This window comes from Delphinapterus leucas, chromosome 6, assembly GCF_059928025.1.
Source record: "Delphinapterus leucas isolate spDelLeu-1000000601 "Yukka" chromosome 6, BTC_Dleu_Yukka2, whole genome shotgun sequence".
Lineage (NCBI taxonomy): Eukaryota > Metazoa > Chordata > Mammalia > Artiodactyla > Monodontidae > Delphinapterus > Delphinapterus leucas.
In genome coordinates, this window is record NC_143134.1 from 99,336,580 (window position 1) to 99,360,558 (window position 23,979).

At 38.9% G+C, this 23,979-nt stretch overlaps 1 protein-coding gene and 1 pseudogene across 2 annotated transcripts in view; one reads left to right on the forward strand and one right to left on the reverse strand.

Moving 5' to 3' along the window:
* LOC111177358 (large ribosomal subunit protein uL23 pseudogene) overlaps window positions 1–490 on the reverse strand; it is a 63,627-nt pseudogene extending 63,137 nt beyond the window's left edge.
* Window positions 80–23,979, forward strand: part of RAD23B (RAD23 nucleotide excision repair protein B) — a 44,280-nt gene continuing 20,380 nt past the window's right edge. The window contains exons 1-5 of one of the 2 annotated variants that reach the window (XM_022579121.3): window positions 80–289; window positions 683–851; window positions 13,610–13,691; window positions 16,573–16,652; window positions 19,559–19,830. In XM_022579121.3, the coding sequence (XP_022434829.1) occupies window positions 786–851; window positions 13,610–13,691; window positions 16,573–16,652; window positions 19,559–19,830 (500 nt within the window). In that variant the 5' untranslated portion in view covers window positions 80–289; window positions 683–785. Of the gene's footprint in view, window positions 290–395; window positions 852–13,609; window positions 13,692–16,572; window positions 16,653–19,558; window positions 19,831–23,979 lie in introns of those variants that run through there. The other variant, XR_016393602.1, reaches the window with a different exon arrangement.

Here is a 23,979-nt window from a genome sequence, read left to right on the forward strand (position 1 = left end):
ACAATCCTTTCACTTAAACCCCGCCCCGACCTACCGCCCTCTAGTTCCCCAGCTCCAGGTCTCCGCATCCACTCAGTCTGGTCTCCACGTAGCGCTTCCCCGGCTATGGATTGCGCAACTCAGACAACAGGGCGGAGCCTGGACGTGGGCGGAGTCTGGACGTAGGCCGAACCGCGGCGGGCTGGAGAACGCCCCGGCCGCAGACTCTCCATGGAAGCCGCGAGAACCCCGAGACGCCCACTGACTGCGCCTGCGCACGCGCAATCCAGGCCGCCGACATTCCAAAACGGTAATCCGCGCCGCCCCGCCCCAATTCCGGGGCGGAGTTCTTGGCTGCGCCTGCGCACAGGCTCGCCGCACCCTACGCCTGCGCGTTCAGCCGGCCCGACCCCATCCCCCAGGTTTTTCGGGTGGGGGAGGGGGTGCGTCTCGGCGAGTCACGATGATGGCGGCTACCATCCTGTGGTGAGGTAGCGGATTCTCTGCTCATCTCGCAGAGCCCCTGGCGCTTCCTGCAGACTTAGTGGCTGGCGCCGGGCTCGTGAGGAAGCACGGTGGCTCGTGCTCGCGAGGAAGGCCGCAGTCGCGGAGGCAGCGGCGCGGCCCGGGGCCAGGTCTGGGGGAGAGGCCGCTCTGCAGGGCGAATGTGACAAGCCCCCACCCCCACCGCTTTCCTCCCTAGTGCGCGAGGAGCGCGGGCGACCCCGGGGCCCCGCCAGGCCACAGACCCCGCCCAGCGGCCAGCACCCGGAGCAGGCCCGGCAGCGGAGCTGCGCGGCGGCACCATGCTGGTCACCCTGAAGACCCTACAGCAGCAGACCTTCAAGATCGACATCGACCCAGACGAGACGGTGAGTGCGGCGGGAGCGCGGAGCCCGGCACCGGGCAGGGGAGGCGCGCGAGGCGCCCACCGGGCCTGGGCTTGGGGCGGTGCGGCGGGGCCGTGTGCGGGGCCCCGGCCTCAGCTTCTAGAGGGGCCCGGCGGCGCGCCCGAGCGGGGAGACCTCCGGTACACCCTAGAGGGCCCGGCGAGCGGGGTCTTGGGCCCCGGGCGCTGGATGAGGCCTGCGGGCTCCGAGCGCGGGCAGGGCCCGGGGGCCCGGCGGCAAGCGGCCCACCGGACCTTCAGAGTTGGCTGTGGGCTTTGTGGCAGGAGTAAGGGGAAGCAGTGGTCGGACACCGAAGCCCTGGTGGCAGATGGCGTGGAGTACACGCCCGCTGGGCACGGGAGGCCTCGGCCTGGGCGCTCTCGGCGGAGGGGCCAGAGGGGGAGGGGAGGTCAGGGCTGCCTCGGCGGTCTAGCCGGGCTCCCCGATGGTGGGTGCATGGGTTGGGGAGGGAGATGTCGGCGTCACCACTGTTCCTCAGTGGACCTGGTTAGGCGCTGAGGTCTAGGAAGCGCTAACTGGAGATAATGAGCCTTAAATAAAAAGTATCAGATTCCGTCTGCTGCACAGTGAGAGGCGAGTGGTGAGGGGTGGTGAAAATGCATTCTTTGCCCCCTTCGCCGCAGAATTGGTGACCCTTTTATTTGCCTATATCTTGAATCGTTTCGCTGCAGTTCTCCCGCCACCCAACCCACACCCATGTGTAGATTGCCCTTTGAGCCCTCTTTGGTGGTGAAGTTTGTTGGGTTAGAGCCCTTCAAATCCAGGCTCAAACTTAACTCCAGATTAATGAGTTCCCTGTGTTAGAAGTCTTGAAGTTGTAGGAGTCGGAACTCTGCACCCAAACCCCAAGTAATAGCCTTTCAGGGGAGAAAAAAAGAAAATAAAAACTTTGAATCTCTTCTGTAAACTCGTGAACACCTCAGAAGTTCACGTGTTAAATTCTCATGTCATCCTGTGTATTTGTGAGTGCAAAAAGGCACTGTGTTGAAATCAGTACAACTTTTTGCCAAGATCTAAAAATGCCATTCAGTGTAAACTTACTTGTGTTCTGGAATTGTGATGCTGTACACCATTGAGGTTGTCATAAGGCTGTATTTAAAGCAGCAACTTTCAGCCCATCTATATTTTTAAAAATAGGTGATTCAATTTTGGTGGAGATCTGGGGCCTTAGTGTTAGTTAATTAAGTAATCCTGAGCTCCCATGTGTGGCTCTAACTTATTTGCTATGTGCCTGTTTTGCAAAGATGTGAAGATTAAATATTATTTAATTGGTGGTCAGTAAATGGAATCGATTATTAATCTCTCCATACCTTTGAGTGAGGGTATAGGGTTATGTTTTACCTATATCATTTAATCTAAAGTTTTCTACACTTTTAATTATTTAAAAAAAGTAGTTCCCAACCTTTTTGGAATTGTGGTACTAAATGATTTTAGTTCAAGATATTTAATTATATGTGTAAATATGCTGTGTGGTAAATTCTTAAAGGTGCAGGAGATAGCAGTTTTAGATGAGAAATTCAGTGTTCTCAGAAGTAATTGACAACACCCTGTGGATTGCTATTACTAACAAAAATCATATTCTTCCTGAGTATTCCTTTACTGCTTGGTGTATACTTAGAAGTTAAAGGATGAAAGTTAATGCAGCTGTTTAATGTTTTCAGACAAAACTTTTCATAAAATGTTATTGACTTTGGATTTTTGTAGTGACACGTGTTGGTGCTGCAGGAACTTTACCAGCTTATATTCACAATTAATTCCAAGATTATTGAAACCTAAAGGATTTTTTTTTGTAAACATCTGTGGATTTATTGAAGTTATGCAGTGACTTTCTACAACTCCACTGAATTATTTATGTTCTATAAAGTTTGTATAGCTCTTTAGGCATTTTATGCATTCTTTATCTTAGAGCGAATATTGTATTTGTATAGATTCTTAACTGTACTTGCTATTTTCCAGTTTATTTCCAAGGGGATTTAAGTTATATGAAACATACTTCTAGACGTATATTTTCAGAAAGCTCAGTTGTTACAGAGAGTTGCTTCTTTAGCTTTTTGTTGCTGTTTGTCCAAATATAATTTTGTTGCTGTTTATGTAAATATAAAAGCTAACATTGTTAGGCTGGGACAAGAGATGAAAACACTTAATCTGGATATACTGGAACATTTACATTAAAATGACTTGTGGGTTTTTACTTTAATGGACTTAAATTTTAAAAATGGGAAAAAAGTTAGAACTATTTTAATTCCATCTTTATAGTGATTTTTAATTAAATATTTATTTTTGATACAGTATTTGAGAAAATTCCAGTAAGAAAAGAAGCAATGAAAATTACATAGATAGAGGGAGACTGTAAGTGTCCTGTTTGTAATTTGTGAAAACTAGATAACCAAGGATATTAGAAATAGATCTAAAATAAAGGGGAAAAAATAGGATTTTACTGAGACCTCTAGGGAGATTTCACATAAAATGAACAGATTTTGGTCTCTAAGACCTCTATTTTGGCCGCTCAAAGGTTTTATTTTTACCTAGAAGGAACTAAGAAACCTTAAGGAACTTAAGTAACTTGAGGTGGCCGGTATAGAAACTTGTGAGCTTGAGACGAGCAGGAGCGAAAATGAGTGAAAGGACTGAGAGATAAGAGGAATCATGGGAGTGAATCATTTGCTCAACAAGTGAGTGTTCAGTGAACTTTGACTGGCAGAACTGGAGGAGTACAGGGACATGGGGGACATGGTCTGGGTCTTCTTGGGAGCCATATTGACATAGTCTTAGCTCCGTCAGTGGCTATAGAGTAGATGCACAAAGTAGAAAAAGCAAGAGGATTTGTTTTTAAGGTGTTTGTATTTGCTTTAGTGTTTGGATGTTGAAAGTCCTCCCTTGCCTCTTTTTTAACAAGTGAAACTTTCTTAACATTCATTTGCCATTTTGTACCACTTACTTGACCATTACCATGCACTGCCTTTAGTGTTAACCATTACAAAACAGTGATTTTATTATTACAATAATAATTCATCTCCTCATAGAATAACTGGGGAAAAAACCAACAGTAAGTTTCAGGTGAGACTTTAAATGCATAAGCTGAAATATGATTGTATTATATAAGTGACATCAAAGTTATGTGTATACATTGGAAGTTTTTGGTAAGAGAATTGTGAAGATACAGTAGTTTTAATTTCTATAGACAGTATATCTAATATGCTATGCAGTAATCTGCAAAGGATTAACCTCACTTTGTGGTATATTTGTGTAATGGTGATTATGCTATAAAATACTACTTGAGTACTAGTCTTGTACATGGGATTTACTAGCCATCATTTATTAGCAAATTGTTCCCATTGTGGCTTATTGTATTTTAACAGAGTTGTGCTGAAGATAGTACCTTATTATGGAAGTTCCCTAGATTATTAAAACATTAAGCAGTAAACATATTAAAACACTGTATCACAGAGGTAAAACTAACATTTCTTGGCATATTGGTAAAACAAAATACTGTAGTACCTGGGAAACCTGGTGTGGTTTGTATCAGACCTTTGCTCTTTCTATACTTGGCACACAGTAGGCATTTAATAAAGATCTTTCTTTTGAATGAATTAAATACATTTTTTGGTGAATTGCCAAGTCAGTGATCCCTCAGTGTTTGCATGTTGATTTATTTAATGTTTGTTGAATACTTACTAAAAATATCAGGTCTTGCTGTCATGGTGTGTACATTATAGTGGAATAAATTAGTCGAAAGCAAATTTTAAAAAACAGATAGTGGTAAGAGTTATGTAGAGAATTGAAATAGGGTGAGGTAATTTGATAGTGTGTGACTGGGTGGCTACTTTTAAATTGGTCACAGAAGGCCTTTCTAAATAAGGTGACATTTAAACTGAGATCTGAATAGTAAGCACTCAGAGATGGGGAGAGTGTTTTCTGTAGGGAAAGACCTTTAAGAGTGTGTTTTGGGAATCAAAAAAGGCCTGTATTGTTGATCTAGTAGTTAAAGGAGAAGAGAGGTAAGGGATTAGAGTTAGGCAAGGGGCCAGGGCCTGTAGGGCTTTGTAATAAACTGAAGGTTTTCAGTGTAAAATAGGAGGCCTTTGGGGGCTTTTAAGCAGAGGAGAAAAATTATTTTTTTTATGATTTTAAAAGGTTACTTTGCTGTTTGGAGAATAGATAGTAGGAAGACCATTTAGAAGGCTTGCACAACAGTCTTAAGAGGTCAAGGCTTTGACCAGGGAAGTAAGAGTGGAGATACAAAGAGAGGTGGAGGGATTTGAGATATGATTGGGAGGATGGAGTTGAGAGAATTTTTTGATGCGTTGGAGTGGGGAAAATTGAGAAATCAAAGATTAAACATAGGTTTTGGTTGTATAACTTGTGTGAATACTTGTGTTCTTTCCTGAGATGTGGAGGGATGGGAGAGGGGCAGGTTTAGGGGTTGGGGTGGAAACTCAAGACTTAAGTTTAAGATGCCTATTAAACATTCAGGTGGAAATGACAAGGAGATTTGCTATGAATTTCCGTCCCAAAGGGGCATTTGGGCTGGAGTTAGAGACATGACAATAAGCAGCATATATGTTTGACCTCAATCCATTGGACTGGATGAGATCATCTTGCCACAGTCTTTTTCAGTGCCCATGCCTTGCAAAATTGAGTCCAAGTGCCTAGATTATCCCTTATGTTTAATTAACTTCTCTGCTACTGGAATTGAGGAACCCTGGTGAGAATGTAGCGGGATGGGGCTTAGGGCTGAAGCCTGGGATGGTATAACACGTGGAGATTGAGTACTGAAGAGGCCAGTTAAGGAGCAACCTTTGAGGTAGGAAGAATCCAAGAGAAGAAAAAAGTTTCAAAGAGGAGGAAAAGGTCAAATGTATCTACTGCTTGAGAAATCAAAAGTAAGATAAAAACAAGAAACATGACTTTTGGTTTTGGCAACTTGGAGGTCATTAGTGACCCTAATGAGTAGTCTCCATGGAGTGTTAGGGCCAGAATTTAGTGGATTGAGGAATGAGTGGGAAACATGTGAAAATGATCACAATAATTCTGAGCGTCACAGCCTATGGTAGGCATCGTTTAAAACACACACACACACACACACACACACACACCCCAGAATTGTGGAAAATATGTAATAGTGTATGTTTTAAAAAGAAGAAATGGAGACCAGCATGATTGGTAACTTGCCTGGGGTCATACAGCAATGGCCTTGGTAGTTTCACTGTCTGTGAATGATGTTCTTGCCCATACTCTGACCTTCTGTTCCTTAATCGCTCATCCAGTGATCTTTCCTTCTACTCTACCTCAGTTATTCAGACTCATGACTGGTAACTAGCTCTTATCACAACCAGTAACTGTAGCTCTTCCCCCCATCCACAGTAATCAGTTTTTAGTATCCCACTTTAACTTCCCTCTGATTCCAATGCTAATGAGACTTAGCAGTCTATTCCATCCATACTCCTTTTCACTGGCCCTCCCCTCGTGCCCAGCTGAGGTAGAGTCAGTGACTATAATCACTCCTTTGCAAGGGCCAGGTATAGCATGTCTCTTGAGCCAGGCTGCCTAAGTTTCAATCCTGGCCTTAGTACTTGCTGTGTGATGGGACCTTTGGCAAGTTACCCGATTTTGTGCCTGTTTCCTCATGTGTAAAAAGAGAACACAGCCATGGAAGTACTAACCTCACAGGATTGTCTTGACGGTTATGAGTTTGATATGATACACAGAGTGCTTAGTGACAGTGCTTAACAACATGGTCCCACTCTCACTCCATTATTCTTGTTTGAAATACTCCAAATATGATTAAATTCAAGTCTGTGTTTGTACCTGTGCAGCTAGAAGGCGAACACATAGGCACCTTGACTTGTCTCACTTAAATTCCTGAACAATAATCGTAATCAGGCCCTTGTAGTGACAGTCATACATTTCACTATTCACTTTTCCACTGTCATAGGCAGATTTCATATCATCTTCTCTCTTTATTTTCAATCAGTGACCCTAGATTTTAGGTTTTATTGAAAATATAGAAACAGTCGGGACAGAACTTTTACAAGATGCTACTGGAACTCCCTACCTGCTAGCCTCCTTTTATTGTGGAGGTAGCTATGTATCGTGGATGGTGCTATCTAAGGCCAATCCCCCCCCCACTTTACCACAGCATCCTAAACTCTTGTCGTTTATGAAGGACATCACTCCATCAGTTCTCCTTTTCTACATCATTGATTTTTCCATTTCTAAATTTATTTAATTTATTTCTGCATTGGCTCTTTGCTGCTCTGCGCGGGCTTTCCCTAGCTGCGGCGAGCAGGGGGCCACTCTTGTCTGTGGTGCTCGGGCTTCTCACTGCAGTGGCTTCTCCTGTTATGGCGCACGGGCTTAGTTGCTGCGTGGCACGTGGGATCCTCCCGGACCAGGGCTCGAACCCGTGTCCCCCTGCATTGGCAGGCAGATTCCCAACCACTGTGCCACCAGGGAAGCCCAATTTTTCCATTTCTAGAGTATCTAAACATTTTCCTTGTCTTAATAAAACGCTCCCTTGTCTCCACATTTGTCTACTCCTCCATTTCTCCCTCTGCCTTACATCAGAACTTAAGAGTAGCTCTTGAGTCTGTTTGCTTTTTTTTTTTTTAACATCTTGCTCTTTCAAATACATCATGCTATTCCTAAACTAGAGGAGAATTTTCTCCCCCTTTATAGTTGCCCTGTGCCCTTGAGCATAGTACTTAAATCTCTTTTCTTGTGAGTAAAATGGGAGTAATAATATTTTACCTGCCTTCCTCGTAGAGTTGATCTGAAAATCAGATGAGATTATGGATCTGAAAAACTTTTGGTGAATTGTGAAATCAGAAATAAATCTATGCAATTTGTTTTTTAACAAGTCCTGTTTACAGTTATTTTGATCAGTGTTTTCACTGTCCTTTTTGAACAAGGTTTGTGTACGTGAGATATCCTCATTTTCTTAGCTTGATGTAATCAGCAGTTTCAGTGTTGAGAGCAGTGTTCTGCCTTTAGCTTATTGGAAATTGAGATTATTTGATAGATAATGTATAAAATTTCTGTTGCCTTTGGAAAGAAATGTGCTAAATTTAAGCCTGCTGTAGAACAGTGAATCCTGCTGAAGGACACCATGTCTGTTGCCTATAAGTTTGGATAAATACATTCCTTGTGTAATGTCTCAAAGAGCTAATTTTATAATAGAATGAACTTTATAAACCCTTTAACATTACATATACCTATTCCAGCAGAGGAAGTAGACCAACTACAAATGACTAATATGTACGAATAGGTCCTAGATACTTCAACAGGTAGATAAAAATTGTTATTTGTCTCTCCCTCTGCCCTCTCTGCCACACACTTCTGGTTGAATGAGGTAGGTGGCTTCTTTGTAGTATGTTAGATCCATTTTCTGCCTATATAGAAACCTGAAAATTTACAAGTAACTTGGGAGTTTCTACTTTTCAATCTTCAAAGTCTGTGTCTGTTTTGATTGTTGAAACCATACTGTTAGGGATATATTTTATAATAGAAGAGATTAAATTGGCGTAAATAGGTAGGTTTAGGAGCCTGAATACCATAGTTTCTGTGGGGGAAATTAATTCTGTATTTAAAATTATATTTTAAAAAGTAGCCTTTTGGATCATAACCCTAATTTGAGAATTGGTTGCCTTTGTTTACTGTTTATCCACATATTATTAATACTGTAGTCTTAGTTATTCTTTCAGTTAAAAAAAAAAAAACTCTTGTGCCACATTTTTTTCATTCCTTGGGTCCAGTGGGGAGATTTTTCCTGTTGCACTGATGTCAACCAACATCTTCATAATTCTGTTTTTAGAATTAGCAGAAACTGACTTTGTGGAAGAGATTCAGGAAATACTCCTTGGTGCCTGCACCAGTTTCTCAAATGGAAGGATACCACCCAAGGAACCAAAGAGGAAAAAGCTTTGCCCATAGCGTAAATCTATGAAATTCTTTTGTAAACATATTTGGCTTTAGGTCTCTGTTTCCTTTTGCTAATGGTTTAACTGCCAAAACTTATTTGCTCTTACTAATTTTTTTTTTGTGGTACGCGGGCCTCTCACTGTTGTGGCCTCTCCCGTTGCGGAGCACAGGCTCCGGACACACAGGCTCAGCGGCCATGGCTCACGGGCCCAGCCACTCTGCGGCATGTGGGATCTTCCTGGACCGGGGCACGAACCCGTGTCCCCTGCATCTGCAGGCGGACTCTCAACCACTGCGCCACCAGGGAAGCCCGAAACAACTACTTTTAATGGTGGTTGGCCTGAACTAGGGTAGTGCCATGGGATGCAATATAGTGTTCACATTGGGAGGTAGTTAGATGGTTAAGTTGGAACAACTGGATAAATGATTTAATGTGAGGAATATAGGAGAAGGAAGAGACAAATACCTCGCAAGGGAATGGGATGAAAAAGGATAACTGATCTGCTTTTGTGTTGGCACTTTTTCATAGTGATTATCTCCCTTTTGGGGAAAAAATAAAAACCACGTCAACTATGTTTAGTATTAGATGTTGAGTATATTTTTCTTTTAAAATGCACAATTTCGTAAGAGAGAAGTATGTGGCTAGAAAAAATTTGACTTCTTGAGTGTTAACCATGCATTTTCTCTAGTTGAATCAATGATAAACTCCCATTCTTTATCTAGGGGGAAATAAGCAGCAAAATGAAAGTTTAGTTCCTGCTTCTTATTTGTTAGCCTTGGAGAAGCCTGGTTATTTACTGGGATCATAGTGCTCAATTTTAGATCCATCCTGTTGAGATGACTTACTGGAAGTATTGGCACGGGGTGCAGCACAGAGGAGTCGTAACTACATTGGCTGCTGGACATAACCTTTCCGAGGGAAACCATGTGCAGAGTTGCTACCTTTTCCTTCTTTGCAACATCCAGAAAGAAGGCCTTTCTTTATAGCTGTTTTAAAGTGTGCTCAATTTGATTGAGTTAGGGAAGACTTAGACAAAGTAGTCTAGAAACCATCTTTCAGCAATTACGTTATGGTTGATATGCCTATGGGACATCCAGTGAAGGCATCAAGTAGAGAGTCAGGAGAGAGCTGGGCTAGAGATACACATGACATATGAATGGTTCTTAAAACTAGGAGTAGATGAAATGGATTATCCTAGAAGTCTGTGTAGAAGAAAAGGCAGTCTTGGGCATAGCCCTAAGTAACACTTAAAGGTCTCGCCAAGGAAGAGGATTTCAAAAAGGAGTGAACAAAGAGAGAGGAGGAAAACCAGAAGAGTGTAGTGTTATGGAAGCCAAAGGAAAACAGTGCGTAAAGGAGAGATGAGTTAGTACTGTCAAATGTGGCAGAGAGGTCAAGTAATACTACAGAGAAGGACTAAGAAGTATCTGATGATGATGTTGCTGAATTTAGTGGTACTGGTGAGGGCAGTCTTAATGGAATTGTGGGAGTAGCACTACTGCAGAAAATAAGCTGCAGAATGAGAACAAAGTCTGTGCTTCAGTTTATCAGCATTGTGTTGCACCCTGGAGTAGTAAGTGTGGGGTTATGAGTAAGTAAAGACAATGTATAGTTAATTTTTTGAAAATTACTTGAGACTAAGAGGAGGAGGAGACTGTGGGGGATTTTGTGTGTTTTTAAGATGATAGAGAATTGGGTCTGTTTAAGTGTGAATGGAAATGAACTGGCTTTGAGGGAGAGGTTGAAAATACAACTCGGCGGGGTGGGGGAGTAGGAAACATAATGAATCTAGCAAGGTACTGAAGAAAGGAATTAGATTTGAAGAGAGGGATAGCTTTCATTTAGTAGGGAAGAAGATTGAGATTAGGTGGATCTGGATGCAAAAAACCATGTGTCAGTTTGGTAGTAGAAAGTTGAGGGTGTGAGTTCCTGTGGTGTCTTCTGTACCTTGAAGTAGAAAATGGTCATCTGCAGGGGGTTGGGGGGGAGTGTTGGGAATCAGATTTAGAGGAGAGTACAGGTTTCAAACAACCTCTTGGAGGAGGGAGGAGAGGGCTAACCAGGGGAACAGAAGGATTGGGGGTGTCGTTCTTTTTCTCCAGTAACATTTAGAAGACTGGATATAAATGTGGATAGGCAGCTGGTTAGACATTAAAGGTGAGATGTGTTAGCTAAGTGAGGTAGAAGAGTATGACACCACAGTGGTTGAAGTAAATTTTATTTTGAGTACTGACAAATTCAACTGTGCTGGTCCAGATGTGGAGTTTTACCTGGTAGGAGCAACAGAAAGGCAAACAAGTCTGTGATGTTAGGAAGAAAGTGATAGAAGCAGTGGCATTATTGTCTAAGCTGAATAGAGCTTGCAGTAAAGATCAGAATGGATGAAAGTAAGAGGCTCAAGGAAACAAAGTTGTAATGAGATGCAAGATCAGGTGTAGTGAACAGTTACTGAGAGAGCTGGTGGCAATAGGAGATTGGCACTTACCATTTCAAAGAGCATTTTGGGGATGATGAGATTCAGCCTGTGTCCTGAATGACTGTGAGTAGATGACTTAAGTGGATTGGAAGTAAAGATCATTGGGTTGAGGTTAAGGAACAAAGCCAGAAGTTTGGACAGGTCAGGGAACCTGGTTCCAAAGTCTGGTTCACTTATTTTCTTTTTTTTTGATGCAGTTGTAAACAGGATTGTTTCCTACAAGGTATTTTTTTCATCTTTATTGAGATATACTTCAAATACTACAAAAGTTCACGTATTTTCTTTGACACATGACCCAAGGTGGTTTTGCTGCGTTGAATCCACACACGCACACACACACACCCTCTGCCCCCAAAATGTCAAGGTGTCCTGGCATATTGCCCACAAAACATTATATCATTTGATACCCTCGTTCTGAGAGTGTGTCTCTTCACACTTAACACCAAAAATTGTTCAAGACAGTCTTTTCCAGTATGACCGTCTATTGGATTAATGATGTCTGACATTAAAATTTGTGCTTTTGGTTACTAATGATGTTGAGCTTTTCTTTTTATTGGGTGTATAATTGTGAATTGCCTGCCCCTGTCATTAGTCCATTTTTCTGTTGGCACAAGAACCATTTTCTACCATTTCTCTTAATTTTTTATTTGCCTTTTTTCTTTTGTTATGTGTCTTGTTATTTCTATTTGAGTTGCGTGCTTAGTTTATTAATTTTCCTTGTTTAATAATAAACATGTTTAGTGTTAGTCTATGATTACTTTTTTAACCACATCTTATAGGTATTGTTATGTAGAGTTCTCATTGTTATGTTTTAGTATTCTTTAATCACAGTTTTGATTTTTTGAAGCAATGTTATTTAGTAGTAAAATGACTAGAGGGTTTTTTTGTTGTTGTTTGTCCTCCTTTCCCACTCTTAATCATGTATATAGCGGGTTGAGATTCTTGTGATGGATTTCCACTTTGGGGATATCACAATAGCAGTGATGCTACTGGCCCACTTCAGGAAGATCAGTATAGCAAGGGTGATTTATGTGGCATTTGCAAAATACTCTGCTCTAAAGCTTGGAGTCAGAAGAGCTGGTTTTGGATTTCAGCTACTACTTATAGTAGCAATGTGATTTGGGGAGGAACCCTACCTTTTGTGTCCCTATCGTGACAGTTTACCACTTAAAGCTCAGAGCTATCAGTTCAGACAATTTTTTTTTTTTTTTTTTTTGCGATACGCGGGCCTCTCACTGTTGTGGCCTCTCCCGTTGCGGAGCACAGGCTCCGGACGCACAGGCTCAGCGGCCATGGCTCATGGGCCCAGCCGCTGCACGGCATGTGGGATCTTCCCGGACCAGGGCACGAACCTGTGTCCCCTGCATCGGCAGGCGGACTCTCAACCACTGCACCACCAGGGAAGCCCCAGACAATTTTTAGAAGAATTCTGGGAACTGAAGGAAATGGAATTTTCCCCCTTGATTCTTGGTCATTTAAAGTAGTGAAATTTAGTTCCATTATGTCTCCTTGCCTTTTTTTTTTTTTACTCCTATGCCACCCTACTTCAGAAATTGATTGCACTCTTTTTCTAAGTATCAATACTTCATAATGAACCTGTGGTCATGTAATTTTAGGGTTGGAAGACCATAAAGATCATGTATTCCAGTCCCTCTTTATAGATGAGACTGATGTTGAGAAAAACTGAGCTACCTGTTCAAGATCATTGAAGTAATACAGTGGTTCTCAAGTTTGGCCGAACTTTGAAACCAACTGTAAAGCTTTTCAAAAATATTGATGTCCAGACCCACCCTCAGAAATTATATTTTAATTGGTCTTTATAAAGCTCCCTCAGGTGATTATAATGAAACATTAGCCACTTTTAAAGTGAATAATTTGCCTTTTAACATTCACATTTAACTTTTTTTTTATTATTATTGTGGACAAGACCACTTTATTTCTTAGACCTTTTAGATTAGAGAGCTTTTCTTTACTTTCTTACTCTGTGAGAAATAAGCCCATAAACTTTATAGTGAGAATCAAAACTTTCTGCTTTTGAAACCTTTATTTTGAATAGACTTATAAAGTCAACTGATAAAGTCTTTTTTTAAAAAACTGTGTACGTGGAACAGATGGTAAAACAGTTTATACGTTTATACTTCTACCTAGTAGTATGGGTTGTTAATAATAGGTCTTTCTGACGTAATATTATAAAGACATGATCTTTGAAGTTTTTGGAGTCATTAATAGTATGTATAAAATTTTTATCTTGCATCATTTGTTCAGATTCTGGATTTTCATTTGTTTAGACTTTTTCAAAAATCAAAAAATTTTTTCCTATAGGTAAGAGCACTGAAAGAGAAGATTGAATCTGAAAAGGGTAAAGATGCCTTTCCTGTAGCAGGTCAAAAATTAATTTATGCAGGTATGCATTAAATGCTGAAATTAATATGCCATTTTCTTGTGTACTGTGACATTCTTTAGTTTTAGAAATTGCCATCTTACAAACTGTAGTGTATACAAATTGATTGTCAGAAACATTGTACAAATAAAAGCAGAGAATGAACAGTCGTTTGAATGTTATTAATATTCAGTCCTCTGTTTTTTCACATTTGCTTTATATATTTCTCCATCCAGTGATGTTAGATAGTTTTACTTATTAGTTTTATCTTTTGTAAGTATTATGTAACTGGCTGTATTTGTTTTGTTTTGTTTTGTTTTGTTTTTTGAATTTAAAAATTTTTTATTGAATTAGTTTGTGTGACATTGTATAAGGTGTACAGGGTGTTACTCCGATACACTTATATATTGTAATATGATTGCCAGTGTAACGATATTTATCGGATTACATGATTAGCAGTACAGTGTTATTGTCTGTGTTCATTATACTGTGCATTAGATCTCTATGGCTTATTTACTACTCATTAGAAGTTCGTACTCTTAAACACCATCACTCTTATCTCCCCCACGCCCCATACCCTTGGTAACCACCAAGGTAAAATACTTTTTTTTTTTATAAGTTTAGGTTTTTAGATTCCACATATAAGTGATAGCATACTTAGCATAATGTTCTCAAGGTTCATCATGTTGTTGCAGATGGCAGGATATCTTCTTTCTCATGGGTGAATAATATTGTGTATATGGGTCACGTCTTTTTTATTCATTCATCCATTGGTGGGCATTTTGGATTGTTTCCATATCTTAGCTATTGTGAATAGTGCTGCTGTAGAGATGGGAGTGCATATGTCTTGTCAAAATCCTGTTTTCATTTTCTTTGGGTATATACCCAAAAGTGGAATTGCTGGATCATATGGTAGATCTATTTTTAATTTTTTAAGGAACTTCCATATACTCCATAGTGGTTGGACCAATTTACATTCCCACCAACACTGTATAAGGATTCTTTTTTTCACCACAACCTCACCAGCCCCTCTTGTTTCTTGTCTTCTTGATGATAGCTCTTCTAACAGGTGTGAGGTAATACCTCGTTTTGATTTGCATTTCCCTGATGCTTAGTGATGTTGGGCATCTTTTCATCTGTCTGTTGGCTATTTCGATGTCCTCTTTGTAGAAATGTTGGTTTACTCTGCTGATTTTTAATCAGATTGTTTGGTTTTTTGTTATTGAGTTGACTGAGTTCTTTATGTATTTTGGATATGAACCCCATATCTGATATATGGTTTTCAAAATTTTTCTCTCATTCTGTAGTTTGTTCCATTCTGTGGAATTCTTTTCATTTTGTTATTTGTTTCTTGCTGTGCAGTGCTTTTGAGTTTGGTGTAGTCCCATTTGTCCATTTTTTTTGTTTTATTTTTTGTGCTTTTGGCATCATGCCCAGAAAATTATTGCCATGACCAAAATCTCTGACTTTCTTCCCTACACTTTCTTCCAGGAGTTTTATGGTATCAGACCTTATGTTTAAGTCTTTGATCCATTTCAAGTTAATTTTTGTGAGTGGTGCAAGATAGGGGTCCACGTGTTTCTTCAGTTTTCCCATCAAGCTGAGCATCTTTTTTAATCTATTGGAATGAAACCATTTATACTGATTATGTGTATTAATGTACTTGGAATCATTCCTGTGAAATTAAATTTCAGTTTATCTGTATTTTAAATAAAATACCAAAATTGAAGAATACAGAAGACCTTATATGTCAAAAGACACTATAAATAAGCAACAGGAGAAGAAAGATTAATATTCAGATTATATAAAGAGCTCTACAGATCAGTAAAGAGAGGATGACCCAATTAAAAAGCAACAAAGGATATGAATAGGAAATTGTAAATTAACTAGCCTCACTAGTAACCAGAAAAATGTGTGTTAAAAATAGACTTGATATGTGAATTTTGTGGAGAAAATTCTTTTCTTTGTTCTTGAGAAGAAATACTGAGCACTGTCATTGTAGATGTCGGTAAGGTGGATCTTGAGTTGCCCATGGATTCTTGTCTCTTCCTACATAGAGATTTTAAAGTATTTTCTTAACTGAGGTGGTTTAGAGGAAACACCAGCCCTGTGATGAGGAATCAGAAGCCTGAAGAGATGCATGTAGTTGATGGCAGACATAAAACTAGAATTTCTGCTTCCTAGTCTTGGCCTGTTTTTTCAATCCTATGCTGAGTAGAGACACTATTCCCTTTTGTCTTAATGCTTGCACCTTTTGATTCAATAACTTTTTAAAAATGGAAAACGAATTTCAAGGAAAAGGAAGCCTGAAGGAATCCTGACCTTACATTTGTCCTTCTGCATGACTAAAATCTTACATAGTCTGTGTGCCTTACTCAGTTCTATATTATCTTACCATTTCTGTGTATCAGGACACTATGAGTATCTTATTTTTATAGCAGTGGAACATTTCTGTGTTGCAGGTATCCAGTATTTGTGGGAGCAGGCAGTTCGTTCATTTTTCCTTCCATCAAGAGGGATTATAGGTTATTCCGGGGAAGGGGTGGGGAATCCTTGAGCATCTCAAAATTGAATTTTATTTGTCTTCATGATCTCCTCTTTCTCAGGACCTAGTTAATATTTCCTTACCCAGCAAGTCTTTTTTATTATAAGTAATAATTTTAAAGAAATGTTTGGGATTGAGATATCTACATACAGTATATGAGTTTGCTGTCTTTTAGTCAAATATTTATTTATGCCTTCTTAACTAATCATGTATCCACTTATGTTTATCTTGGCTGACTGGTTAATCTTTTTCTTTGGGGAAAGTTTTAATAGAATTGATGTTGGTGATTGTTTTAACCTCAGTTAGTGTAAGACAAAGTTACGGTGCCTTCAGTAATATGTTTTTTTCTTAATGTGCTAGGCAAAATCCTCAATGATGATACTGCTCTAAAAGAATATAAAATTGATGAGAAAAACTTCGTGGTAGTTATGGTGACAAAAGTAAGTTTCAAGCTCGTTGTATATATCTTTATGCATGTGAGTTTAAAAAAAGAAAAAAAAGATGATCCCAAGTCTTGCTTTACACTTTCAAGTGAAAACAGTTTATACACATCCATAGTGGCATGCACTTAATTGTTATTAAAGATTTTAACAGTTTGCTTTGAGTCAACTATAAAGTTAATAGTTTCATATATTTGTAGTTTGAGCATAATTTTAAATATGTCAAAACAACTGATATGTGAAGTGTCATGTTAAAAATTATTAGGTATTGTTGGATTAGTAAAATCACTACTTGTATAATTATTAGAGAATGTGATTCTTAAAAATTGAATAAGTGTTTCTCATTTTGTAGTTTTTAATAAGAGTGCCTTAAAAGGATTTGCTGATTGATGTACTAGACCTAACAAATACTTCAGGGCCAAAAAGACATATAGATTAACAATGTCAGTGATATTTCTTAGCCAGTGGGATAGATTTTTAGAAACTAAAAAAGGGAAAAGACAGCTAAGCGAATGATGGAATGATTATTGTGAGAAGGTTTTTAACAGGAACTTTTTTGTGATTTATTGGACTGAAATAAAAGTCAAAAGTTTTTCTCTAAAGCAGAGAATGAATATGGATTCTTTCAGGATTTTTGTTTTATTTATATACTTGTTTAAAGATACGTAAACATGCAGTAGAGAGTTAAGACAAATAGAGGAGTGGTGGTGCTCATGATACTTTTAGGACTGAATTATGATCCTAAATTCTAAACTCCTAATAATCTCAGAAGAGTAGTGTTATTTGTAGCACCCAAAATAAATTTAAATAGGTAATTGGAAACCAGTTTGTCAAAGACTGAAGATAGAATAAATGTGAGTTTCTTTTAAAGTCTCAAAGTAATTGATATATGCAGTAGAAAACAAAGTTGAACAAGTAAAATTTTTTTAACATCTTTATTGGAGTATAATTGCTTTACAATGGTGTGTTAGTTTCTGCTTTATAACAAAGTGAATCAGTTATACATATACAAATATCCCCATATCTCTTCCCTCTTGCGTCTCCCTCCCGCGCACCCTCCCTGTCTCACCCCTCTAGGTGGTCACAAAGCACAAAGGTGATCTCCCTGGGCCGTGCGGCTGCTTCCCACTAGCTATTTTACATTTGGTAGTATATATATGTCCATGCCACTCTCTCACTTTGTCCCAGTTTACCCTTCCCCCTCCCTGTATCCTCAAGTCCATTCTCTAGTAGGTCTGCGTCTTTATTCCCGTCTTGCCCCTAGTGAGCAAGTAAATTTTAATTATGGAATACTTTTGTAGTGAGAAATGAAAAGCAGCTAAACAGTTTATATGTACTGGACTTAATTTTTTTAAATCTATTAAGAACCATATTGATTTTGCTATATTTAAGCACTTATTAAATGTTAAACTTTAAATACACAGGAACAGAATCATATGAGGAAACTTTGCCTCATCTAGTTTTTTCAAAAATTGTGGTACACAACACAAAATTTACAGATTTAACCATTTTTAAGTGTTTGGTTCATTGGCATTAAATGCATTCACATTGTTGTGTAGCCATCACCACCATCTGTTTCTAAACCTTTTTTCATTTTCCCAAACTGAAACTCTGTACCTGTTAAACAGTAACTACCCATTTCCCCCGCCCCCCAGCCCCTGACACCACTGTTCTCCTTTCTATGAATTTGACTACTTTTCATACCTCGTATAAGTGGAATCATACAGTATTTGTCCTTTTGTGACTTGTTTATTACCCTTAGTATAATGTCTTCAGGGTTCATCCGCATTGTAGCATGTGCCAGAATTTCTGTCCTTTTTAAGGCTGAATAGTATTCCCTTGTCTAGTTTTATCATACATAGTACATAGTGGAAAATGTGGTAGCCACACATTTGGGTATGTATTTGTTATGGTCTTATTTCCTTTAGTATTATAGTAACGTTGACTATTTAGAACATAACTAAGAGTGAAGCAGGATAGGTAAGTCCCATCCCCCTACCTTGTACAAGGCACTTTTTTCCAGTACACTCTATACTAGCTCAAATAGAACAAGGCACAAATCCACTCATTGCATTTACAGTTTGTTGATTTATACTTGGGGCAAATTATATTGAATTTTAATCTCATCTTCCATCAAATCAGTTACCTTTTCACCTTAGGTAAGTTATGAGCTAAGCAGGTAGTGAGTATTGATAGGCTGTAGAAGAATAAAACTCATATAATATGATTTTTACCCATATGTAATTGCTTTTTGCTTGGTGGGAATGTTTATGGCTCTGATTCTAGTTCAGAAAGTGCTGAGCATGCGGTTATAACTTTATTTGGCCTTTATTTGTCGGTTTAACTGTATATACATTTCAAAAGTTATGTTAATCTCTTTGTACTTACACCTATTGGCTTGTAGTCAATATTGGGATTTTCTTCCCTCCTCTAAAATACAGTAGACTTTCTGGCATGTTCATTAATCATACTTCTGTTTATACTTTCATTTCAAGAACGTTATTTTTGTTGCTTTCAAATGACGATAAATACTTTGAAGTTGTAACCAAGAAACTTTAATTGTGAAGTTTTGGGGGGGAATTATGTGGTTCTTTTTCTGGATACACATTCTGTACGTTTTAAAATATTTGCTTCTTTTGGTTCTTTTTCATAATGATCCGAAGACTGAAACCGTTGGCTAAAGCTAATGGAAGTTAATAGTTAATATATATGCTCTCATCAGCTTTGAAAGAATAACATAAATAGTGATTCAGATTGCTGCTATTGATCACTCATTATGTCACCTTACAAAATTATTTTCAAGTTACAAACTTGTATTAGTGTTATGTTTGTTTGTAGCATCCAGAGATCAGGTAATAATGCAGTGTTTTGTCATAATGCATTATTTTGATTTGTAATGTGTTTAGCCCAAAGCAGTGACAACACCAGCACCAGCTACAACTCAGCAATCAAATTCTGCCACCACTACCACAGTTAGTTCCTCCACAGCACCAACTGTGGTTCAGGCCCCAACCCCTGCCCCCACTTTGGCTCCCACTCCCACACCTGCATCTGTCACTCCAGCATCAACGACAGCGTCTTCTGAACCTGCTGCACCTGCTAGTGCAACAAAACAAGAGAAACCTGCAGAAAAGCCAGCAGAAACACCAGTGGCCGCTAGCCCAACATCAACTGACAGGTAAGAACTGGATTCTAGGAAATTGTATAGGAATATGTTCATAACAGTGACTTCATGAATGTATTTATTTTGATTATTGTTTTGATCAAACTAACTTTCTATCTACTATGTTAAACTTTTTCTAAACTTTGAACCCTGACTAAAGCAGTATGCTTGTGTCTGTTTGGTAATCTGAATTTGTATACTCTGCATTGTTTTTTTTTCTCCCAGGGTGAAGGGAAAGGGGTCAAAGTCATTATTCATTTTGTGTAGAAAAGTTAGGAAATACAAATGACCAAAAAGAAGGAGAATTATAAAATAATCTGACAGTATATTATAGCTTGACACATTATAAATAACTTGACATTTTTCCCCCACTCATTATTATATTTGACCTATATTCTTTCACTATTGTCACACCTATCATAAACATCCTTCCATGTCAGTAAATTTTTCCAGTTGCTACGTAGTATTATGTTTGGGTCTAACATTTGTTAGGTCTTAACCTTAGAAAAGAAATTAACGTCTTTGGATTTTTCCTCATCTGTAAAATGTGGATGACAGCAGGACCTATCTCATAGAGTTGTTATAAGGATTAAATGAAATAAGTAAAAGATATGATATAGCACATGGCACACAGTATGTGCTGAGTAAGTATCTACATCTTTGTGAAGTTGTATAGAAATTTAAGTTTTTGCCTATGTAGATCTTTAGAACAGAAGAAAAAGTGCTGGGATATTTGGGGAGCAAAAAAAAGTTCTTGTGGGAAGTTGGCAGTTAGGATTATTGAGTAGTTTGTGACAAAGGTTTTTTTCCCCAATGATAAATAAAATAACCAAAACAATGCTTCACTTCTCTTGGCTGGAAATCATACACGGGAATCTCTTATTTATCTGAGAGCCTGAGTTGCTTTGTGTCCAGTATGTATTGGCACTGAAGCAAGCGGTTTGTATTTTGTGACTTTGGTGCAACTCAGGACCTCAGTGGCAGTAGAGTCCTGGAATTAGGACCAGTCACAATGGAAAACTATGCAGCATTTGGAAACACTGACATAGAAGGATGTCTGTGATAAATACAATGATGAGAAAGAATTTAGTCATGAATTCTTTCTCATCATCTTTCATTTTAGTGTTCTGTCTTTGAGTGCCGTTTCTTTGAGTCAGTCAGCCATGTTGGGAGGGGTTTGAGTCACCTGGTTTGTTACTGCTTCGGGCCTCTTTTCAAGGATTTAATTCCCCAAGAGAACACAGGTTCAGGTAGTAAAATATTTTCCCTATGTCAGCCTGCTGTACTTTGCTTTAGGCATTCTGAAACACTGTTGCCTAATTTGGTACTTCTCCCACGTGCAGCTAGAATTGCATACAATCACCCTTAACTAGTGGGAGACAACCCAGAGTCGGCCTATGCTATTGCATCTAAAGGCTGTTACATCTTTTCTGTGTATGGGAGGGAACTTATAAATTTCACAAATTGGTTTTCCAAATCATTTAAACATTGTAAACTTAATTAAATATGTCTTGAGTTGGTACAGTATATCTTATTTTCTTAATTGCTTTAAGCTCCTTTTAAAAAGCTCCATAGTGTAAGAATTCTCAAATTGATCAATCCATTTTAATGTGCTAATATCATCAATTCAAGTTTTTTTATTATCTCTATTCTTTTTATTTCTTCTTGGGGGTACAGTTTTATTCATCTGTTCTCAAGAGTCAGGATTATCTTTTCAGACCCATAGAGATTACATAAAGGAGTTGATGGTCAGAAAAGCAGACTCCAGAGTTGCCTACTTACTTGGGCTTTGTACACCAACCTTTTACTTTTTTTTTTTAAATATAAATTTATTTATCTATTTATTTATTTTTGGCTGCTTTTGGTTCTTAGTTGCTGTGTGTGGCTTTCTCTAGTTGCGGTGAGCGGGGACTACTCTTCGTTGGCAGCGTGTGAGCTTCTCATTGCGGTGGCTTCTGTTGTTGCGGAGCACAGGCTCTAGGTGCGCGGGCTTCAGTAGTTGTGGCACGTGGGCTCAGTAGTTGTGGCTCACGGGCTCTAGAGTGCAGGCTCAGTAGTTGTGGCGCACGGGCTTAGTTGCCCAGCGGCATGTGGGATCTTCCCAGGCCAGGGCTCGAACCCATGTCCCCTGCATTGGCAGGCGGATTCTTATCCACTGTGCCACCAGGGAAGCCCAACCCTATACTCTTATTTCCCGAAATTATACACCTCAGAGAAGGATAGCACAGAAAGGGAAGGGAGGGAAGCTCAGAAAACCAGCTGCTTTAAATGTGCCTTAGTTTCTTCATTTGTGCTATAAAACATTTAGTGTCTTATAAAGCACAGAACTCAGTGAGATAATTATCAGGAGATACGCTGGTATGAATTTTGAGGAGTGTCAGAAAGTTTGTTTATCACCCTGGCCTGACATTTCATTATTAGGGATTTGTTTCTTTAGGTCAGTTTTGTTCTTTAAAAACCACATATTGCAGTGCAAATTCTACTTGTTGATATCTACATTAGAGAAACTGCACTTGTGCACAAGGGCTGTATTGCTTGTAATTGAGGACAAATTGGAACCAACCTAAATATCCATTAGTAAGGGCATGACTCGACATGTTATTTGTATTAAGAGAACTGTGCTATTCAAGTGTGGTAGTGAATAGACAACATCGGCATCACTGGGAGTTTGTTTGAAATTAATTGTTAGGCTCCACCCTAGACCTCTAAATAAGAATTTCTGGGCGTGGGTCCTAGAGAGCTGTATTTTAACAAGCTCTCCTGGTGAATTTTTAGGCTTCTTATAGTTTGAGGAGCTCTGATATCCAATACGACAGGCCAGTTAAAGTATGCAGTATATATGCATATTAAATAAATGTGGTTTCAAGGCTTTGTTATCAAGTGAAAATAGCAGATTGCAGAACAGTATAGGCAATAACCACAAACCGAACAAAAGCCACACAACAACATTGCATATTTTCTGTGGGTGGCATATTAATGTGTAGAAAAACAGTAGCAGAGGGACAACACACTAACTGATAAAGTGGTTTCCTCTGCGGATGGGGAGGGGAGGAGTGTTGAGGCAGAATCAAGATTGAATGGTGGTTAAACGGTATCTCAGTCTTATCTGTAATGTTTAAAAAGAAATTTTAAAACAATGTGCAAAAATAGCACAAATAGTTCTATAAAAGAACAGTAACAAAGGGGTCTAATTCTACCAGATAGTAAAATGTATTATGCATGGTAATGATTACAATTTAGTATGGCTCTTAACTAGAAAGACTGCTTGGTGAAATAGTAGTCTAGAAACAGAACAAAATACATACAGAGACTTAATATAAGATAAAAATGTAATTTCAGACCACTGTGGGGAAAATGCTATTAGGATAAATGTCTAGCCATCTGGAGGTAAAAAAAAGATGGATCACATCTTACACTCATAAAAATAAATTTTAGATGGATAGGGATTTAATGTAAAAGTGAAACCATAAACTAGAGGAGAGCATGGGAAAATAATCTTAACCCAAAAAAGTCTTAAAAGGAATGATTAATACATTTGACTACAGAAAGAATTTAAAGGTTGGAAACCAAACAAAAAATGTCTTTATAGTTTGATTTGGTCAATTAAATGGAATACTATGCACCCCTGGGGAAAATTTAGGCAGTTGTAGTTCTGCTGACATGCAGTAATTGTTCAAACACACAACAACAAGACACAGGTCAGGTCTAAGGCAGGATAATTTGTTTTCCTATATATATAGTATAGAACTGTAGTATATAGTTCTTTTTGAAATTTTGCCTTCTACATGTTAATTTTACTATCTAGTTGATGAAGATACGTTAAAAATTATACCAAAGTATTGTCTTAATCATAACAATCATGTTGAGTGTTATGATACCAGGCACTTTGCTGAGCACTTTACCAGCAGTAACCCTACCCACAGCACTTAGGGATACATGGGTACCATTGTTGACCTCATTGTATTGGTGAAGAACTGACTGAGGCTTACAAAGTAATTTATGAATTCAAACTTAGGTATTTCCATTACTCTTACTATGCTGTAGGGTTTTCTCAGAACTGAAGTCTACTGTGTTTTGTTTCTGAAATTGGGACAGAGGTATATGTGTGTATTGTGTTGTATGTATGTTTTACTCAAAACTGCTAACTGCTGTCTTTACCACTTT